The 21,491-nt window shown below is 37.3% G+C and overlaps 1 protein-coding gene across 1 annotated transcript; it reads left to right on the top strand.

The window, feature by feature from the left end:
- The first annotated feature begins 13,164 nt into the window (after nt 1-13,164).
- LOC132629377 (sugar transport protein 5) lies at nt 13,165-20,694 on the top strand. The gene is given in 6 exon segments (XM_060345045.1): nt 13,165-13,303; nt 17,696-18,021; nt 18,359-18,548; nt 18,862-19,307; nt 20,007-20,199; nt 20,420-20,694. Coding segments are annotated over 6 exon segments (1,569 nt in total).
- Nucleotides 20,695-21,491: the final 797 nt, after the last annotated feature.

Below are 21,491 nucleotides of genomic sequence, written 5' to 3'. Positions count from 1 at the left end.
AAAATATTCTGTGAACCATCATCGTGGATAAAAGATTTTAGTTGCTTGTTTTAGTTACTGTTCAACTAGAACAGGGTAAAATTTTATAGTGTAGTGAATCATTAGAAGAGACTATGGAGTCAACATTCCTGGTGTTCTCTCTTCTTCCCACTTTGATCCATTAAAGTTGCCAAAAAGTAAGTACGTTCGGTCTCCGTTAAATATTTAACAAATTTAGGTGCTAGACTTTATGACATTATGGCCCAATTCTCTGCGACAACAAACTTTCTGGTTCTATTCCAAAAGAACTTGCATATTTGGATAACTTGGTTGTGATGGAAATCGATGAAAATTAGTTTTTAGGCCATTTACCAGAGCATCTTTTCCAAGGTGGGAAACTTGAGAAGTTCACGGTGAATGGTAACAAGCCAGGTCCAATACCTAGAAGCTTGCACAAGTGCTCAAGTTTAAAAAGGGTTCGTTTTGATAACAACAACTTCACTAGGAACTTATTTGAAGCTTTTGGTATCTACCCAGAGCTTCGGTTCATTAATTTGAGCGATAATGATTTTCATGGTGAACTTAGTAGCAACTGGAGGAAATGCAAGAATTTGACTGATATGCGCATTTCCAGAAATAGAATTGGTGGTTGCATACCATCATAGATCGGAAACCTCAAAGGGCTTCACGGACTTGATCTTGCATCAAATCATTTGGTTGGGAAGATTCCTAAAGAATTTGGAAAATTGACCTCTTTGGTTAATCTTTTTGTGCAAAACAACCACATTTCTGGCAATATACCTGGGGAACCTGGGTCACTAACAAAGTTGTTGTCCCTTGATCTGTCAGATAATAGATTGGGGTCCATCCCAACATTTATAAGAGATTACACGAACATGTTTCTCTTGAACTTGAGCAACAACAAATTCGACCAGAAAATTCCAAAGGAGATAGAGGGAATAACTCAACTTAATGTACTCGATTTGAGCCATAATCTTCTTGTTGGAGAAATACCCCCTCAGTTAGCCAATTTAAAGGTCCTGGAAATCTTAAATCTTTTCCATAATGGCCTTTCTGGCTACATTCCTAAAGAATTTGAAATTTTGATGGGTTTGGGGGATGTCGTCTTGTCATACAGTGAGTTGGAAGGTCCAATCCCTAATAATAAAGTTTTTATCAATGCCTCATTAGAAGGTAATAAAGGTCTGTGCGACAATTTAACAAAACTCCAAGCTATCAAATGGTAATCTTCTGTGGTAAAGAAGCACTTAGTGGCGAAGGGACGTAAACTCAACCTCATCGTTGTACCTGCTGTTATGGGAGCACTAGTACCACTATGTGCTTTCATTGGTGTTCTTTTTATGTGTGATAAAAGAAAGAAAGTTAGAGACGTTGAAAGACGTGATGATGGTTGGATTTCGATATCCATATTAGATGGAAAGGCATTGTATAGAGATATCTTAAATACCACAGAGGAATTTGATGCAACATTTTACATCGGCCAAGGTGGGCATGGAAGCATTTACAAGGTAAAGCTTCCATCATTGGGGAATATAGCTATGAAAGGACTTCATTTTTCATTTGAGAATACACATCCCAAAAGCTTTATGAATAAAGTAGGCATTTACTTGGATTAAGCACCGAAATAATGTGAATCTCTACAGCTATTGTTCGAATGCACAACACTCATTCTTGGTATACGAATATGTGGATAGGGGGAGTTTCTCTGGTATTTTGAGCAATGAAGTTGAGTCCAAAAAAATTAGATTGGCTTAAAATGGTGAATATCATCAAAGGTGTTGCTTTTTCTTTATCTTACATGCACCAAGATTGCTCACCGCCAATTGTTCATCGAGACATATCAAGCAGTAATGTTTTGCTTGATTCTGAGTATATATGAAGCTTGTGTTTGAGTTTTTAGCATCGCTAAGCATCCTAAGCCATACTCATCCAATTGCACTGGGCTTGCTAGAACATATGGCTATGTCGCACCTGGTAAGGTCTAAGTTTAATTATTTTACTTTTATTTAAACTTCATGAACTATTGTGAAACACTCTATAAATGTTTAAATGTTCATATGTGTTTAGAAATTGTATTTTTTCAGAGCTCGCATATACAATGAAGGTTACGGTAATGTGGGATGTCTATGGCTTTGGAGTATTAGGACTGGAGATAATCAAAGGAAAACATCTTGGGGAATACATTACTCTGCTAGCACATTCATCAACTACAGATCACGTGCAGCTTAGCGATTTGTTAGATGAATGCCTTCCGTATCCTGAAGATAGTGTAAAAGAGGTTTTGATTTTTATCATCAAGCTAGCAAGATCTTGTTTGCTTGAAACTCCAAACTCAAAGGCCAACAATGCACTTCATCTCTCATAGGTCATCATCAATGGATCCACGTCCACCTACTCATGTAAAGCTAGCTATATAGTCCCTGAGATGTAAAGTGTCTTTGTATGAATATGGATAACCTTTGAAACCAAGTGGTTGTGAAGTAATTTATTGTGATGAGACGGTCCACACCAAAATTATTACTGGGACTAGTATTGTGTATTGTCAAGGTGCTTATCTGGTTTATTGTATTGAGTGTATAATGTAGAAGGTAATTTTTCCTTGTGCCAAAATATAATGAAAACAATCTTCATATTTGCTAAGTACTTATGTTATAAGTGGGATTGGCTTGCATAGTTCTTGTAGCTCACGAAAAATCTCAAACTGTGAATACTTCTAAAATATGATTCACACTGCAATGCATGCCAATGAATGATAGCAGTATATTTTAAAGATGAAAGTAGAGAGAATAATGTATGAAACTAACATGTCAATCAATATGTATGCAGAGATGCCTCTTGTAAAATACTGGAGATATTTCACTTGAGTTAATAGAGAAATAAATTTTTTCGAGTTTCTTTTGCACTATTTAAAAAGTTTAGAATCAAACTTTTGCGAAGTTGTGTTCCTCTGAGTTTGGAAATATCAGAACAGGGAATTTTGGTACTATTGAAAATCTTATGGGAAGGAATAATTTCTTCAAGCCAAGCGACGACAGAGTCACTATTGTTTATAACGATAAATTTGTCGTGCCATTACTTTTCTGAGCAAGTGGAGTTTTCCAAATAAAACACTGCCTTGAATACATTAAAACTAATTAAGAACCCAAGTTTAGAAAAAAAATGACACAAAAGAATAGTTTGATAATAAGTTGTCACGCCCCGAACCATGGCCTGAGCGTAACACGACACTCGGTGTCTGACTGCATGTGACCGAGCGAATCTACTAAGAGTCTATCTGAAATATCATAAAAGCGGAAATACTGAATGAGTCTGAGAGTATAAATACATAGCCAACACGGCTAACACAAAAGTCTGCCAAACTCGGACTGCTGCAACTATAGTCTATGGAGCCTCTATGAAGTACTAAAAATACTAATTGTCTGTAAATACTGAAAGACTATAAAGTAATGATAATGACCCGAAAGACTGGGGCTCACCAATCAGCTGATACTGGAAATCCAAGCAAGCAGATTCGTCGTCCTGTAAACATGTATTTGTATCGCGAAATGCAGGCCCCATGCAATAAAAGGGGACGTCAATACATTTGAATTTCACTGGTATGTAAAGCAACTAAAAGAAAGAACTGTAAATGCTCAAACTGAAACTGATAACTGATAACTGTAAACTGTGATAGCAAAGGAAGTACAGATATGGATACTCATTGCTCTGTATCTAAATCATCTATTTTATCTGTGTTTGTATATGTGGGGCCTCGGCCCAATAATAAATGCACGCTATGGCCTCGTCCTAGTAGTGCGTCAATCAATGGCCTCGGCCAAGTATACGTATACATAAGACTGTGCCCATGGGAAAAATCACATATATTCAATAATAGTTAAGTAATAAAGACTGAGACCATAACAACAATGAACAATATTGAACTGAAATAGACATGCTGGACTGAACTGAAAACATTGACTGTTTCTGAGCATACTGAATTTCTCGACTGAGACTCATGTGGTTACAAAGCGTAAGGCTATAAAGATTTCGTGTTGTGTTAATGATATTCAAATTGACAACCATGAACGAATTCTGTAACTGCAACCCTAGAAGATAACAGTTCTACAACATATCATGAAACTAGGGCTAAACTATATTCTGAGTCAAATTACTGACAAGTATGAAGAATGAGGTGTAGGGAGAATCATGAATATTCCCTAACGTAGATAGTTAGCCTCACATACCTTGACTTCCTGCTTTTGAGCATATCACAATGTTCATCAATCCCTTCAACTTTAATCTATAACAATACAAGTCATAGGGAATCTATATTAGCAACAATATCCATGCTTTGGTCATCTAAGCATTTCATCAAACACTTGGTGGGCATGAAGCTCCACAACCTTCATTAATGGTATTTTCTTCACATAATTCCCATTCTATTACTTCTAGCTGATTCTGCAATCTTAATTTGATGTCATTAACATCATTCTTCATCACCCACATGATTACAATAATCCCAATTCAACAATCCAAAACCCCAGCATAGTTCATATAATTCTCTTTATCAAACCCATTTACTATTCTCCCAAGAACTCATCAATTCACAACTATAAATGATTAGAGAGTAGAAGCATTACCTTTTTGAAGTCCAATCCTTTTGAATTCAATTTCTAGGGTTTCCACGTCCAACAATAATGTTCCAATCATAACTCTATGGATTAGAAGGTTCTACTCAAGTTAGAAAGGAATTAGGGACTTGAATTCAACCTAGAATCATGATAAAACTGACCTTGGAGGGTTCTTAAGGCTTGGGAATTTTTCTCTCTGACTTCAGGGTGATTTTCGTGACTAGGGGTGTTAGGGAAATAAACCCCAAGCTTAAATATAACTTAAAACGCGAAAATCCGACTTTTGACCCGAAACCAGACCTTATACTCGATGCGCCCGTGACGCACATGTAGCACGCGACCCCCTGCAGGTCAGTATCCTGAGAGGGTGTTTTTGTGCGATTGACCCTGATATGGCGTGATTTTACGCCACAATCGATGCTTTTCGGCTATAAGTTTTAATTGTTTTAAGCAAGTCTATGTGATTTTACATCGTTTTTATTATGTTTCAGGTAATACAAGGTCCCTAGAGCCTAAATGTGAAAAACAAGCGAAAAAGAGGAAAAACGTTGATCATTGGAAACAACTAGAGATTCTGGAAATTTTGGTGGAAAATTACTCTGCGCGTTCGCGCAGGTAAGTGACGCGTTCGCGCCCATGCGCGTTAGTGACTCTGCGCGTTCACGCTAGTATGTCACGCGTTCGCGCTGAAGTAAGAGAAGTGATGCTGACGTCAGCCACGCGTTCGCGCAGACACGTGGCGCGTTCGCGTTGAAGGTTTTCCGGCCCAGTCCGAGCAGAACTTGGACTTTGACTATTTTTGCTATTCCAGTTCTTTTAAAAAGCCAACTGAGAGCATTGTAAAATTATCTTTGACATAAAACACAAGTTTGGAGGCTAGGGTTCCTACGTATATTTTCTTTCTTTTATTTAATCCTTGTTTATGCGAATTTCTTGGTGACAATTAAGATTGATACTCTTGTTGTGCTTATTTATTGATCGACATTATTTTTAATCAAGTAAGTTATTGTTATTTTAATATTCTTGTTCTTCAATGTTTCTCAAGGGAGTAGCTAACCCTAGGACTTGCCCATTTACTTTGTTTGAAACTTGGAAGAGGAAGAACGAGGTTGGGATAGAATAATTAACATGAATTTGGGGCGTTAACCCTCATCTAATGGAAATTGACCTAGGAATAGGCGATACCACTTGTAGCCATATTCGGGTGTTCTTAATGCTCCTAATTTCTTGAGGGATCTTCAATTGGGTAGTCTAGTTAATCTTCGGGAGAAGTTAATTTAGAGTCATTATCCGAGGCTAAATAAAATAAACTTGCTATTATTTATAATTCGTGAAATATATTGATCGTTACTTGAGAAGTAGTTTCTTTTATTCCATTCTTGTGGCCATTGATCAATTTACTTGCTTTCTAGATTAGAATTTATATTTCCGTATTTTATCAAAACCTTATCAAAAACCACCATTGATGCGTTCGGTCTAGCTATTGTTAGTGATAATTCCCAATCTGCTTAAATTGCCTACATATTGTTCTCTGTGAGATTCGACCCCAACCTTGTTGGGTTACTATATTTGACGACGTCCGCTTTATACCATTAATAGATGTAATTTGAGCGTATCAGGCCCGCGACGGGGGGCCATCACACCCGCCCTCACAAGCGACATGTGTTGGTTCTGCATAGTGTTCGCTAAAATGGGCATAACTTCTTGTACATAGCTCTGTTCAGGATCCATAATATACCATTGGAAAGCTATTTCAAAGGGGTAAAAATTTTAGGTTTTAAGTTTCCTCAAATTCTCAACGAATTTTCACGAAATAGGACTGGAAGGCAGGCGTATCGAAGACTTAGCCAATTCTATAGAATTTTAAGCGCCTTACTATTAGCCATCTTGAGATGATCATATCTCCTTGCTCCGATCTCTGATTGGCCTGATCCTTATATCGTTAGAAAGGTATTTCTACGTACTACAACTCTTATTGCGGGTACATTCCCAAATTCCCAACTAATCAAGGAATTATGGCTGCCCGAAGCAGGTCTATTAACCTTTTTCGTAAAACGTTCAAACCTTCAGTTTTTCCACTAAAACTCTAATGATACGAGTCTAACCTTAGTTCTAAGATACGGGGTGTAATATTATCTCCCCCTTCGGATCATTTGTCCTCGAATGATGGTCTTGGTTATAATTGCAGCTAATTCTGAGACTCTATGGAAGTTTGGCAAAGTTTACTGTAACTAAGATACCTAAAGCTGACTGACTGAGACACGTGATCACTGAACTGACTGAATGAATACATGATTACTGAACAAACTGTCTACTGAACTGACTGAATACTGAGCTGACAGAATACTGAAAACATGGAGATTATACAATAAGGATCTGAATGAAAAGGTTAGTTACCTTCAGCATTTTATGCTTGCTCTTCAAAGAGATGGGGATATCTGGACTTCATGTCCTTTTTGGCCTCCCACGTAGCCTCTTTAACTTTCTGATTTCTCCATAGTACTTTCACTGAAGAAATCTCTTTAGTTCTCAACCTTCGGATTTGACGATCAAGAATAGCCACTGGGATCTCTTCATAAGACAGGCTATCTTTAACCCTTATAATCTCCGCGGGAACTACAAGAGATGGGTCTCTCATGAATTTCTTCAACATAGACACATGAAACACTGTGTGTACAGCAGCTAATTCCTGTGGAAATTCTAATTCATAAGCCACTTGTCCGATCCTTCGCAAGATTCTATATGGACCAATATAGCAGGGACTAAGCTTCCCTTTCTTTCCGAATCTCATAATGCCATTCAAAAAATTTCAGAAATACCCAATCATCAACTTGGAATTCTAAGTCTCTACGTCGCACGTCTGAATAGGACTTTTGGCAACTTTGAGCCATTTTCAATGGCTCCTGAATTAACTTGATTTTCTCCATATCCCGATAAACTAAGTCTATCCCAAACAACTCTGCTTCATACAAGGCCTTAAACAGTGCCATCTGGATACTAGAGTGGTAACTGTTATTATAAGCAAACTCAATGAGTGGCAAATGGTCATCTCAATTACCTTTGAAATTTACGACACATGTCCTCAAGAGTCAGAATAGTACACTCTGCATGGCTATCTGTCTGAGGATGAAAATCTATGCTGAGGTTTTCCCTTGTGCCCAATCCTTTCTGAAAGGATTTTCAAAAGTTCACGGTAAACTGAGCACCACAGTCTGAAATGATGGACAAAGGAATCCCATGCAATCGGATGATATCTTGAATATATATATATCTTGGCATAATCTTCTGCTGAATCTGTAGTCTTCACGGGCAAAAAGTGAGCTGACTTGGTAAGTCAATCTACAATCACCCAAATTGAATCATGCTTTCGATAAGAGCGAGGTAAACCTGTTATGAAATCCACGTTTATCATATACCATTTCCAAATAGGAATGTCTATGTTCTGAGCCAACCTACCAGGCCTCTGGTGCTCGACTTTCACTTGTTGACAGTTCGGACACTTGGCCACAAAGTCTGCGACGTTTTTTTTTTCAAGTCGTTCCACTAATAAATCTCCTTAAGATCATATGATACATCCTTATGGAACTTGGGTAGATAGAATACCTAGAATTATGAGCTTCTAACATAATCCTCCCTCTCTAAGTCCATCTATTTTTGGGACACATAATTTGTCTTAGTACCTCAAAGTACCATCATCTCCCCCTTCGACCAAGGCTAACGTTTTATACTTGCGAATTCTTCTCTTTTGTTGGGATCCAATTAACTTTCTTTATCTTCTACAATTTTTTTTTTGTACTCTACAACATTGACAACTCACTTCTGAGCAAACCTTCCTTACTGGGAAAACTTAATTACTTACGTGAACGGGTTGCTAATGTATTCATAACTGGCATACTCTGTCTTAATGACTTAACTTTGCTCATCCTGTCACTTTTAGAGAAACTCTTTTATGATAACTCTTAAAAGCTCTTCTTCTGTAGCTTGCTCTCTTACCGCTTAGATGGTTTTCTTCTTTCACCAATTTCTATACCTAGAATTTAACTTAAGCCTTTTGGGTTCTAACACGCATTTGGTGTATTCAAACAGTTACCCACTCACTAGTGTAAACTTGACTGAGTAACTCAAATTGTACTTCTACTAACTCTGCTGAAAATTTCTAATTCACTGTATCTACTCAAAACAATTCTTTTGTTAACCACCTGCTAGCATCATATACTCTAATTCTGCTCTGACTACTAAAGTGAAGTATAAGGTCATTTCTAACTTCCCTTATCATCCGACGCTATTCTACAGTTGTATACTATCTTTCTGAACTATAGGCATAGATCACACTTAAGGAAATTTCATCTGTCTTAAATGAAAAAAATTGGAACAATTAACCCCAAACTTTCTATGCACCTCAAAACCATATCAGACTATAAACATCTGGGGTAAACACTTAGTCACATAACCTAAGAGGGAACTGTCATGTCTTCTATCTCATAGTAAGATCTGTTTCTTGTAGTAACTTACTAACGTAGTACTTTCTAGTTCCAATATGAATAAACTTGAACAAATTAAACTTATTCAATATCGTCTCCTCTTGGTTCCTATTTAGTACACCATATCTTCTTACTCACGTGCATGATTCGTATGAAAAATATAACTTTGTAAAACATTTCGGACTCCTATGTATTCTTCCCTTAGGCTCCATTCAGAACCATGGTAATCTATTTATTTCCAATGTGGCTAAGATTATAACAGGTTGCCCTGTAGGGTTTGACATTTTAGTTATCGTTATCATGCCTGTGGCGAAATCTCTAGATGCTTTTGAGTCTTGATAACCCGCTAAAGTATACAAGTGGTTCTGACCTATGATGTATCACTACCCTTAGTTACAATGCGCCCTGCTTAAGATTGAGAATTACGGAGAACTACTTAATTTAGGGACTGTGCCACATTATCTCTGGAGAGTTGTCTCACTGGTGGGCATTCCTTTAGATAATGACCCTTCTTTCCGTACCCAAAACACACATTCCCTGACTGAATGATACGCCTTATAATGCCTCTTATCACACTTGTTGCGCCTAGGATTCTAAAAATGCATGTGGCCCATAATGGCCTGTGACTGAGAGCTTGGTGCTCTGAAACTTTGTTTCTGGCTGAACTAACCTTTCTGATCATATTTATACCTTGGACTGGTGTATTGGATGTAGATGGAGTGGGTCCTGATGACCTCCTATAGAAAATTGTCTGCCTCCACCACCCTGAGATCCTCCACGATTTACGTTTTCTGCAGACTTAGCTCCTTTGTTAATTTCTCTATCTCTCTCTTGCAATTTCTCATTCTCTTTCCTCAAGTACATCGTTATCATTCAAATTCCAAATTCAATATATAACACCCTTTCTCGGGCAATATCACCTTAAGTCTTATTCGTTACCAGCAAGTACTTCATAATTGTACCCGTAGGGGTAATCATCCTCAGTTGGACATTTTATTTCCTCCTCGTCGCTTGCGCAATCGATATGTACGTAATTCGATAGGAAGAAAAGGCTACTTATTGCTCTAAGCTTCATGGCACGATCTAGAGTAGAAAGAAATGAGACAATCCTGAATGTCTTGGTAGTTAACCGTTTATATATGTGGCCGACACACACATATAAAGGAAACTCCACTAGACACGGCTTCATAGACTCCCTAAGAAACTTGAACCTATTGCTCTGATACTAAGCTTTATCACACCCAGAACCATGGCCTGGGCGTAACACGGCACTCGGTGCCTGACTGCATATGACCGAGCGAACCAACTGGTTGGCTGAATCAACATGTGACATCAAAACATACTAAATAGAAATAATACTAACACATGCTGATCTACTAAGAGTCTATCTAAAATATCATAAAAGCGGAAATACTGAATGAGTCTAAGAGTATAAATACATAGCCAACACAGCTAACATAAAAGTCTTTTAAACTCGGACCGTCTGTACCTATAGTCTATGAAGTACTGAAAATACTGACTATCTGTAAATACTGAAAGACTGTAAAGTAATAATAATGCCCCGAAAGACTGGGGCTCACCAATCAGCTGATACTGGAAATCCAAGCAAGCAGATCCATCGTCCTGTAAACATGTATCTGCATCGGGAAATGGAGGCCCCCGGGCAATAAAAGGGGACGTCAGTACATTTGAATTGCACTGGTATGTAAAGCAACTGAAAGAAAGAACTGTAAATGCTGAAATTGAAACTAAAACTGATAACTGATAACTGTGATAGCAAAGGCAGTTGAGATATAAATACTCCCTGTTCTGTATTTGAATCATCTGTGTTTGTATAAGTGGGGCCTCGGTCCAATAATAAATGCATGCTATGGCCTCGGCCTAGTAATGCGTCAGTCAATGGCCTCGATCAAGTATACATATACATAAGACTGTGCCCTTGGGCAAAATCATATATTTTCAATTATGGTTAAGTAATAAAGACTGAGACCATAACAACAATGAACAATACTGAACTGAAATAGACATGCTAGACTGAACTGAAAACATTGACTGTTTCTGAGCATACAAAATTTCTAGACTGAGACTCATGTGGTAACAATGCATAAGTCTATAAAGATTTCGTGTTGAGTTAATGATATTCAAATTGACAACCATGAACGAATTCTGTAACTGCAACCCTAGAAGATAACAGTTCTACAATATATCATGATACTAGGGCAAATCTGTATTCTGAGTCAAATTACTGACAAGTATGAAGAATGAGGCGTAGGGAGAATCATGAATATTCCCTAACGTAGATATTTAGCCTCACATACCTTGATCCTGCTTTTGAGCCTATCACAATGTTCATCAATCCCTTCAACTTTAATCTATAGCAAATCAAGTCATAGGGAATCTATATTAGCAACAACATCCATGCTGTGGTCATCTAAGCATTTTATCAAACACTTGGTGGGCATGAAGCTCCACAACCTTCATTAATGGTGTTATCTTCACCCAATTTCCATTTTATTACTTCTTGCTGATTCTACAATCTTAATTTGATGTAATTAACATCATTCTTCATCACCCACATGATTACAATAATCCCAAGTCAACAATCCAAAACCCTAGCATAGTTTATATAATTCTCTTTATCAAACCCATTAACTATTCTCCCAAAAACTCATCAATTCACAACTATAAATGATTAGAGAGTAGAAACATTACCTTTTTGAAGTCCAATCCTCTTGGATTCGAGTTCTAGGGTTTCCACGTCCAACAATAATGTTCCAATCATAACTCTATGGATTAGAAGGTTTTACTCAAGTTAGAAAGGGATTAGGGACTTGAATTCAACCTAGAATCATGATAAAACTTACCTTGGAGGGTTCTTGAGGCTTGGGACTTTCTATCTCTGACTTCAGGGTGATTTTCGTGACTAGGGGTGTTAGGGGAATAAACCCCAAGCTTAAATATAACTTAAAACGCGAAAACCCGACTTTTGACCCGAAACCCGACCTTATACGCGATACGCCCGTGACGCACATGCATCTCGCGCCCCCCTGCAGGTCAATATTTTGAGAGGGTGTTTTTGTGCGATCGGCCCACGACGCGGGGCCATCGCACGCGCCCTCACTAGCGACATGTGTTGGTTCTGCATAGTGTTCGGTAAAATGGGCATAGCGTCTTGTACATAGCTCTGTTCAGGATCCATAATATACCATTGGAAAGCTATTTCAAAGGGGTAAAAATTTCATATTTTTAGTTTCCTCAAATTCTCAACTAACTTTCACGAAATCGGACTGGAAGGAAGACGTATCGAAGACGGCCGATTCTATAGAATTTTAAGCGCCTTACTATTAGCCATCTTGAGATGATCATATCTCCTTGCTCCGATCTCTGATTGGCCTGGTCCTTATATCGTTAGAAAGGTATTTCTATGTACTACAACTTTCATTGAGGGTACTTTCCAAAATTCCCAACTAATCAAGGAACTATGGTTGCCCGAATTAAGCCTATTAACCATTTTCGTAAAACGTTCAACCCTTCAATTTTTTCACTAAAACTCTAATGATATGAGTCTAACCTTTGTTCTAAGATACGGGGTGTAACATAAGTAGACATCTATTTCCACAAGAAACAGTACTGAACTTTTTCCGCTTGTGCATCTTTTGTTATTCAACAATGTACTAACTAAATTTCTTTTGCATTTAACACATCTAGAATTTATCTTTTTTTTTTAATACAATTTTTAGAAATTCGAGTACACCATTCGTCCCAGATATTTTAACTGTAAGGACCACTAAGAATTGAAATATTAATTAAGCCTTTACTCCATTTACCTACCCTTCTCATGCATTGCTACACAGAAAAGGAAGTTGAAAAGCGAAACGACTAGACTTGTAATTAGTTATTTATTGAGGTGGCACATGTTCTGTTTCTATATGCAATTAATTGGCAATTTCGTGCCTACTTTAGTGGATAACTTTGTGTTCACATAGGTGAACCTACTCTATATAAAGACCAATATTAGAAGTATAATACTTCGTTTTAGATCTCTTCAAGTAGCTGAGAACTAAGTAGGAAAAATGGCAATTGGCGGCATGGCTGTTGATGGACAAGTTAGCGATAACCACTTTAATAGGAAGATAACATTTGAGGTTGTCATCAATAGCATTGTTGCTGCATCAGGCGGCCTCATTTTCGGATTTGACATTGGAATTTCAGGTAAATGTACTTCTTTTCTTTTTCATTGTCCATTTTATTAGACTGATCGAGTTCCAGTTTTCTGGCTTTGAAACAACTGGTAACTGTAGAATATAGTTGCACTCAAAAAACTCATTTTGTTTTCCGATAAGCAGTTTATAAGGAACTTCCTGAGCATTTATTTTTGAGAGTTGATCCGAAATTGTGAATTCATAAGAGTCATATAAAATTGCCTATTAACAGGGAAAGGAAAGAAGATATGCTATTTATTTTTGGAAAGAAAATTTGTAAGATATTATTGAAACCACTGGCTAGACGTTGTCTCATTCATTTGTGAACTTCAGACTGATGTACAAATCAGAAATAAATAAATGAACAAAAAGGACATTGTGAGGGTTAATTTCATGTATGATCACTTGAACTTGTTAATGTTATATCCCGTAATTTATACGTTCGGACATTTCAAGGAAGTCGTGGCAAGTGAAGGGCAAGACCATTGTTCAAAGTTATTTTAATATACAAGTTGGTTATGGATATTATTTATGAACGTTAGTAGTATGGAAATATTGAGAAAAGGTTAAGGGCAAAAAGGAAAATTCGCAAAATGGTTCATGGTAATATTGTGGAAGCCTAGGAGCAAAACGGTAATTTCACAAAGTGTTCAAGAATGTTCTTGGAGGACCAAAGTGTTCAAGAATCTTCTTGAAGGGCCATGTTGGCCGTGTGACATGTGTGGTATATGCCCACATTTTTTTTATGGGGAACAAAGCTTACATAAGAAGAAACTTGGTCTTCTTGGACCAATTTAAGAAATTTCAAGAAAAGGGGGAGAAAACTCTAGAAAAAGAAGGAAGAGGGGGCATGTGGCTATTTCATATTTAAAGGGGGCTACTTGAAAAATATATAGGGACCAAAGTTGACATAGCAAGACAAGTGGCCATGTTTAGTCATTTTAAGAAGCTTCTAGAGAGGGCATGTGCCCCTCACATGCTTATGGAAATATATATATATATATATATATATATATATATATATATATATATATGGACCAAGGTGTACAAAGCAAGACAATTATTCATGAAATTTTAAGAAGAAAAACTTGGAGAAAAAGTTAAGGGCCATTCGGCCAAGGGCTCCAAAAATTTAGTCCATGGAATTGGTCAAGAAAAATTATTTTCTTCTAGTATTCTAAGCACTTGGAGGGTCCTCTACAACATGGAAGAGTTGTTAGAATAAGGAAATCATTCGTTTGGACAAATTCATGACCTTAACCAAGAGGAAACTTGAAGGGAACAAGGTAAGAACTAGCCTTCCTTTATATGTTATAAATGGTTTGTGAATATTGTAGTATGTAGGAATGAATGGAACTCATGAAATATGCATGTGTGTGGTATGGCCGAATGGGGTATGTGTGTGGAAAAATGGATTGAATTCGTGTAGTAGTTTGATTGTTGTTGTGTTGTGGATTCCATGATGTTAAATGAAGGTTTGGAAACTTGGAAGTGAAGTTGTGGCCGTGTATTGTGTGATGTGGGCCGTGTGTGTGTTGTATTGTGTGGAAGTAATGAACTAATTTCACCTAGTATTCTAATTGTTGTTGTAGTAAATTCTATGATGTTGAATGAAGATTTAAAGATTTGAAGTGAAACAGAAATCGTTTGTGGATTATTGGAGAAGTTAATGTAATGTTAGTATGTTTCCCTATATTCGTATAAATGAATTGCTAGTGTATAGGTTGTGAATATAGTTCACGAATTTGGAAATGAGGTATGTGTTGGAAGATTGCAAGTTGAGTTGTTGTAATCGAATTTGAAAGAAGGAAGTGTGTTGTTATGGTTCTTGTTGCTTTTGGGAGGTCTCGGGTGAAGCGGTATATTGTCTAGATTGTTTTGAATATTGTATGACTTGTTTGAAGTATTCTCGAATTGTGTAAGGTCTTTGGCAAGAGTTGTTAATGTTAGAATATATTTCGAAGTAATTGTTGAAGTTGTAAATATGATTGTGGGTAATGTTGTTAATATTTTGGCCGAGTTAAATTCTCGGGTTCGCTGTTGTTAAATTGGCCGAGATAGATTCTCGGGGATGATGTATTTATAGGGGAAATGCTGCCGAAATTTCGGTAGAATATAAGTGAATTCATTTGAAAGATTACGACAAGTATATGTCAATGAATCTAATGATTATGTAAATTCTTTCGTATGTAGACTAGTAAGTTTGGACAATAAGCATAACCAATAGGGCGTGGAACAGGTATGTAAGGCTTACCCTTTCTTTCTTTTGGCATGTCCTAGAGCCAAGTAAGTTATGATGTGCACTTGAGGTAACTCTACTCTTGATTTAGAGTTTGTTCATAATTCGTATGTACCTTTTTATATAAGTATTTGGCAATTCTGATATAAGTTTTCTGATATAAGCATTTTGATGTAGGTACCTTGATATAAGTATTTTGATATAAGTGTTCCGATATAAGTATCCTGACATGAGTATCCTGATATGAGTATTTTCTATAAGCCTTATTGTCCCCAACTTTCGTATACGATCTCGGTTTGCCTTAAAATGTCCGTAGAGGGTTCTGCACTGGAATGCCATAACTTTATGATACGTACTTATGGTCCAAAATCTCTATTTGATCTGGTCCATAACGATACCCGAGATGTACTTGACATGATTATGGCTCCGATTTTTCAAAAAATGGCTTCTGAAACGATCATAGAAGGTTCTATACTTCAAACGCTCGTAACTTTCTTATAAGAAGTCGAATTAACCTGAAACTTGTTTCTGAGCCCTCGAATGTCGGTAAATGTGCGTATCCATCGAGTCTTGATTTATGTGCATATGGTTTCTCACGACTCTGCTCGTGCATGGCTTAATGTATCTTTCACTGCGTCCCAGGCCAGGGTATGTTATGTTCTTGTGCGTACTCCACGGTATGATTCACTGCGTCCCGGGCCAGGGTATGTTATCGTGCGCCTTCTACTGCATTGTTCACCCCGTCCCTCATAGGCAGGCCGGGATCTGTTATATGCATAGTTGGGAGTGGCGGCCAGGATGGCACATGATAATTTTGTCCACCGCGTCCCGTACTAGAGGGCCGGGCTCTGTTACATGCATATATGATACATGATTTTGGCATATGATGATTCTGTTTACCGTGTCCCTCACTGAAGGGTCGGGATCTGCTATATGATGATTCTGTTATACCGCGTCCCTCACTGAAGGGCCGGGATCTGCTATATGATGATTCTGTTATACCGCGTCCCTTATCATAGGGCCGGGTTCTGTTATATGCATACATGACATATGATCTTGGTGTATGACCTCATTTGAGCATTCTGTACGTTATGTATTCGGTCTGATATATGACATCATCTGAGAATTCTGTACGTTTTGTACTCCGTCCGATATATGACATCATCGGAGCGTTCTGCACGTTCTGTATTCCGTTCGGTATATGACCTCATCTGAGCATTTCGTACGCTCTGTACTCCGTCTGATATATGACATCATCTGTGCGTTCTGTACTTCCTTTGACATATGACCTCGGTATATATGATCTGTGTCTGGGAAACGACCACTCTGATATTTTGGGTCTGCACTTTGTCTGTCTTATGATCTCTGTGTACACGAATCGTGATTGAAAAATAAGCGCCTTGGTAAATCAGGATTATGTATTTACTTTTGTACTATCTATTTCGGTTATTGTTCTGTTTTCTGCATTTTATGCTTTACATACTCAGTACATATTCCGTACTGACCCCCTTTCTTCGGGGGCTGCGTTTCATGCCGCGCAGGTACACCCACATGATGTGCAGTTTGATAGAAGATGTTCCAGCGGAGATGGCAAGCTCCATTTGCTCCCGGAGTGTTGCCGAGTCAGAGTTTGTATGTTATGATTTCCGGATTTATGTTAGAGACTTTGCAGACAGCGTCGTGGGTATTGGTTGTCAGTCTGTAAGCGGCTCCATCAGCCGATATGTCATTATGTGTTATGAAATAAATCTTATATATAATTACAGATTTTGTTTAAATTTTGAGAACGATAAAAGAAAGATTTCAAAAGCTTAATATGTATTCTACTTTTATCTGTTTTTCAGAAGTCCGAAGAAATTTTGTATGTAATAAGAATCTGTGGGTTCGCTCGGCTCCGGATATGGGGTCGGGTGCCCATCACACCCTAGGGATATTAGGGTGTGACAGTTAGAGTACCACATTGATTAGGGAATGGACTGTATATGAACTTGAGCAATCTCCCTCATGAGCTAGCTTTTGGGTGAGTTAGGCCCAAGTGTCATATCTTTACAAAACTTTACCTACTATAAGTCTATAACATTAAAGTTACAAAACTATTTCACATACGTGATCATAATGTTAATGTCGTACACAAAGATTTAATCAGTTTAATTTGTATATCAGGTGGAGTGACAATAATGAAGCCATTTCTTGAAAAATTCTTCCCATCAATACTGAAGAAGGCATCATTTGTTGGTGCTGAAGATAACGTGTATTGTGTATACGACAGTAAGGTTTTAACAGCCTTCATTTCATCACTCTACATAGCTGGCTTGGTTGCGTCTCTCATAGCTGGTCGTCTCACGGTAGCCATAGGACGAAGAAATATAATGGTAGTAGGAGGCTGCACTTTCTTTGCTGGTGCTCTTATCAATGGAGCTGCTCAAAACATTTCTATGCTCATCTTGGGTCGCATTTTGCTAGCCTTTGGTGTCGCCTTTACTAACCAGGTTGCAAAACATAGAGTCTAGTAATCTTATTTTGGTAAGTACAACAAATAATCTGATATAGTGTGAAAATTGTTTACATCGCAAGTCATTATTTTAGGTAAAATTATTATTTTGATTCAAATTAACTTACTGATAAAATTGAAACTTCAATCTAAGGATTTCTTAACATTAAAATGAAGAGATTCAAGAACATGCATGCTTTATATTTTGACAAAAAAAGTATTTACCATTTGTATGTTTGATCATCATGTAAAGAAGTAAAGGGACAAAGGAGGCATAGTTTGGAAGTATATTTAATTACCGTATTCCATCATCATATTTGTGCATATATTTGAAGGCTACTCCTGTATACCTGTCAGAAGTGGCACCTTCAAAATGGCGTGGTGCATTCAGCACAGCCTTCCAATTCTTTATAGGCCTTGGTGTTGTTACTGCAAATTGCACAAACTATGGCACCTCGAAGCTTAGCTGGGGATGGCGCCTTTCCCTCGGCGTAGCCATAGTTCCGGCCGCAATAATGACCATAGGTTCACTTCTCATCCTTTTTAAAAAAAAAATATAATGGTGGTGTCAGGGTCAATTTGCAAACACCTCAACTATTTTGTCAAGTACTTACCACCTCCCACTAGCACAGATATTAGGTATTTCTGGCCGTCAAAGCTTAGTCATATGGAAAGAAATCACCTATCCCTTATTAAGGGACCTTTACTTTTGAGTCCTAAAGCAAATGCTTCAATTTCCTTGCCCTTGAGCCAGCCCTGCATTTTATATCTTTGACAAGATTTGAACCATTATCTTCCATAATTTATATCTCATTTTATGACCACAACTTGGGCATAGGTGTATTTCTCATTTCCAACACACCTAGCAGCCTAGTTGAGCGAGGAAAATTGGAGTAGCCAAAGAAATTGCTGGCAAAAGTTTGTGGAACCACTAGCAACACCGAAAGCGAAGCAAAATTAGCTGATCTTATTAAGTCTTGTTAAATTGCAAGAGCCTCAAAGGAAGAGCCTTTTGTGACAAGCTTTAAGAGACAACATCGGCCTCACTTGGTCATGTCCAATGCCATACCATTTTTCCAGCAAATGAGTGGTATTAATATCATTGCATTCTATGCACCTGTGCTTTTTCGATCAGTAGGTTCAGGAAATAACTCGGCTCTACTTAGTGTTATGTTTCTTGGAGTAGTCAATCTTGGTTCAATCCTTGTGTCTACTGGTATTGTTGATCGGTTTGGTAGGAGATTTCTCTTCATACAGAGCGGAGTACAAATGCTCATCTGCCAGGTGCACGCTCAACTAGATATATAACTGGCACAACTCGTTATGCACATAAAAAATCCAAGATAAACTCACCCTAAATAATTAGTTGATGAGTTTAAGTTCTCTATACTGAGACATAAATTTTTTTCTAGGGAATCTTTCATTTATTTCACTTTGGACAAACTTAATTACCAGCAGTGGCCCATATATACAAAACTTATACACTGATATGTATATTATACGTATAGTATATGTATATTATATGTATAGTATATGTATATTATATGTAGAATATATGTATATCTAAGTATAAATATATAAATTTTGCTGGATATTATGTAAACTAGATCACTTAAAGGTGTTGGGAAGTAATTATCTCTTTCCTCTGCAACAAGCCAAATAAGGTAACTTGAAAAATAGAAACACACATTATTAATTGAAGTGCCACTGGTAAGGTCCTATTAAGGGTCCAGGTATATAATTATCAAAGAGTTTTAACTTTTATGTAGTGTGGTGCATAGTTCTCTTACTTTATCAAGTTAAATTGACTGGAAATAACAAGTAACTGTTTACAACAAGTTTGATCTCTTAACCACGAACATAGAGTAGTTAGCTTGTTATAACAAGTTAAATTAGACTAATAGTGCAAAACAACTTTATACTGCTCGTATCTATGGCTTAGATCCTTATGCTAATTGCATCATTGGCTTAATGTTGGTGAAGGTAGCAATTTCTTCTACACTGGCAGCTTCAATAGGTGAAAATGGAAGCAAACACATTAGCAAGCAATATGCCGCCTTAGTACTTGCCCTGATGTGTATATATGCTGCTGGTTTTGGTTGGTCATGGGGTCCTCTAAGTTGGCTCATTCCAAGCAAAATATTTCCGATGAACATTCGATCAACTGGGCTGAGCAGTGGCGGATCCAGAATTTTCACTCAGGGGGTTAAAAAAAGAAGAAGCTAAATATAAAAAACTATGTTGTCCTTGGGGATTGAACCTAGGATAGAGACAATTTTGAACACCCTGGACCGCTTGAGATAACCTTTTGCATTTGTTCAGGGTGTTCAAAAGTTAATATATGTACATAAACACGAAAAATTTACCCTATACATACACTGTAATTTTTTGCCGAGGGTGTTCACCCCGGGGGCTGAGCATAAGTGTGGCCGCGAACTTTGCCACCACATTTGTGCTGTCTCAAACGTTCTTGGCCATGCTTTGCCACTTCAAGTATGGGGCTTTCTTGTTCTTTGTTGGTTGGATTGCTGTTATGACCATTTTTATTTTGATGTTCATGCCTGAGACTAAAGGTGTTGCTTTGAATTCCACGCATCAAGTGTGGGGAAACCACTGGTTTTGGGGTAGATATGTCAAAAGATCAACCCTAGTGCCACAGCAAAGAAGTTGAGTTGATTATACAAAAGTTTATATGCAGTTGCTTTTGTAATCTAAAAAGAGGAATTCTAATATAAGGGATCCCTGGAAATAGAAGTTTATAGTTACTTATTTAGTGATTGAGTAGTTATTTAAAGTTAAGTATTGGTTTCAATGTAACAACTGACATGTGTAAAATGGAATTATGAGATGACATATGTTTTGAAGCCTATAGGACCCTATAAAAGCAAAAATCAAAAGTTTAGTACATCCAAATAGAAACTTATTCTAATTATAACAGAAAACAACACCCAATTAAATAATACAATAGAAATTATAGTGTAGATAAAGATGCTCGCAATATGTTCCATCTATATACCTTCTCAGTAGTGGTTTCGTCCCAATTATCGAATTTGGAACTGCAACAAGCTTGCAATTATGAGTTTGTTTCCTAGATTTAGAACAAAGATGGTGCAGCCATCATTGCCAAATAATAGGCATAATCCACAATTGAGATAATGTTGGTAAAAACATATAGATGTGTGCAAATTCTAGGTTATAAAACAATATGACAGTTGCCTATTTTCAAGAATTGGGATTCTTGAGAGTCTTCTTTTCCTTTTATCTTGGGTTCTACGTTATTTGTTTGTCGATTGCATGAAAGGTTCATCTAGAGTTTTAGATTCTTCAGGTTAAACTTTTTCATACTATCTTTTGGTTATTTCTAGCTGAAATATATCTTTAGTTTTTTTAATTATTGTTATTTGATATATAGTTGTCATCCGTTTCTCGGATCACATCATAGTACCTCCAACAAGGTGATTTTTTACA

Source organism: Lycium barbarum, chromosome 2 (assembly GCF_019175385.1).
Source record: "Lycium barbarum isolate Lr01 chromosome 2, ASM1917538v2, whole genome shotgun sequence".
Classification (NCBI taxonomy): domain Eukaryota; kingdom Viridiplantae; phylum Streptophyta; class Magnoliopsida; order Solanales; family Solanaceae; genus Lycium; species Lycium barbarum.
Note: the sequence above shows the minus strand (reverse complement) of the source record. Positions and strands in the feature narration are given on the sequence as shown.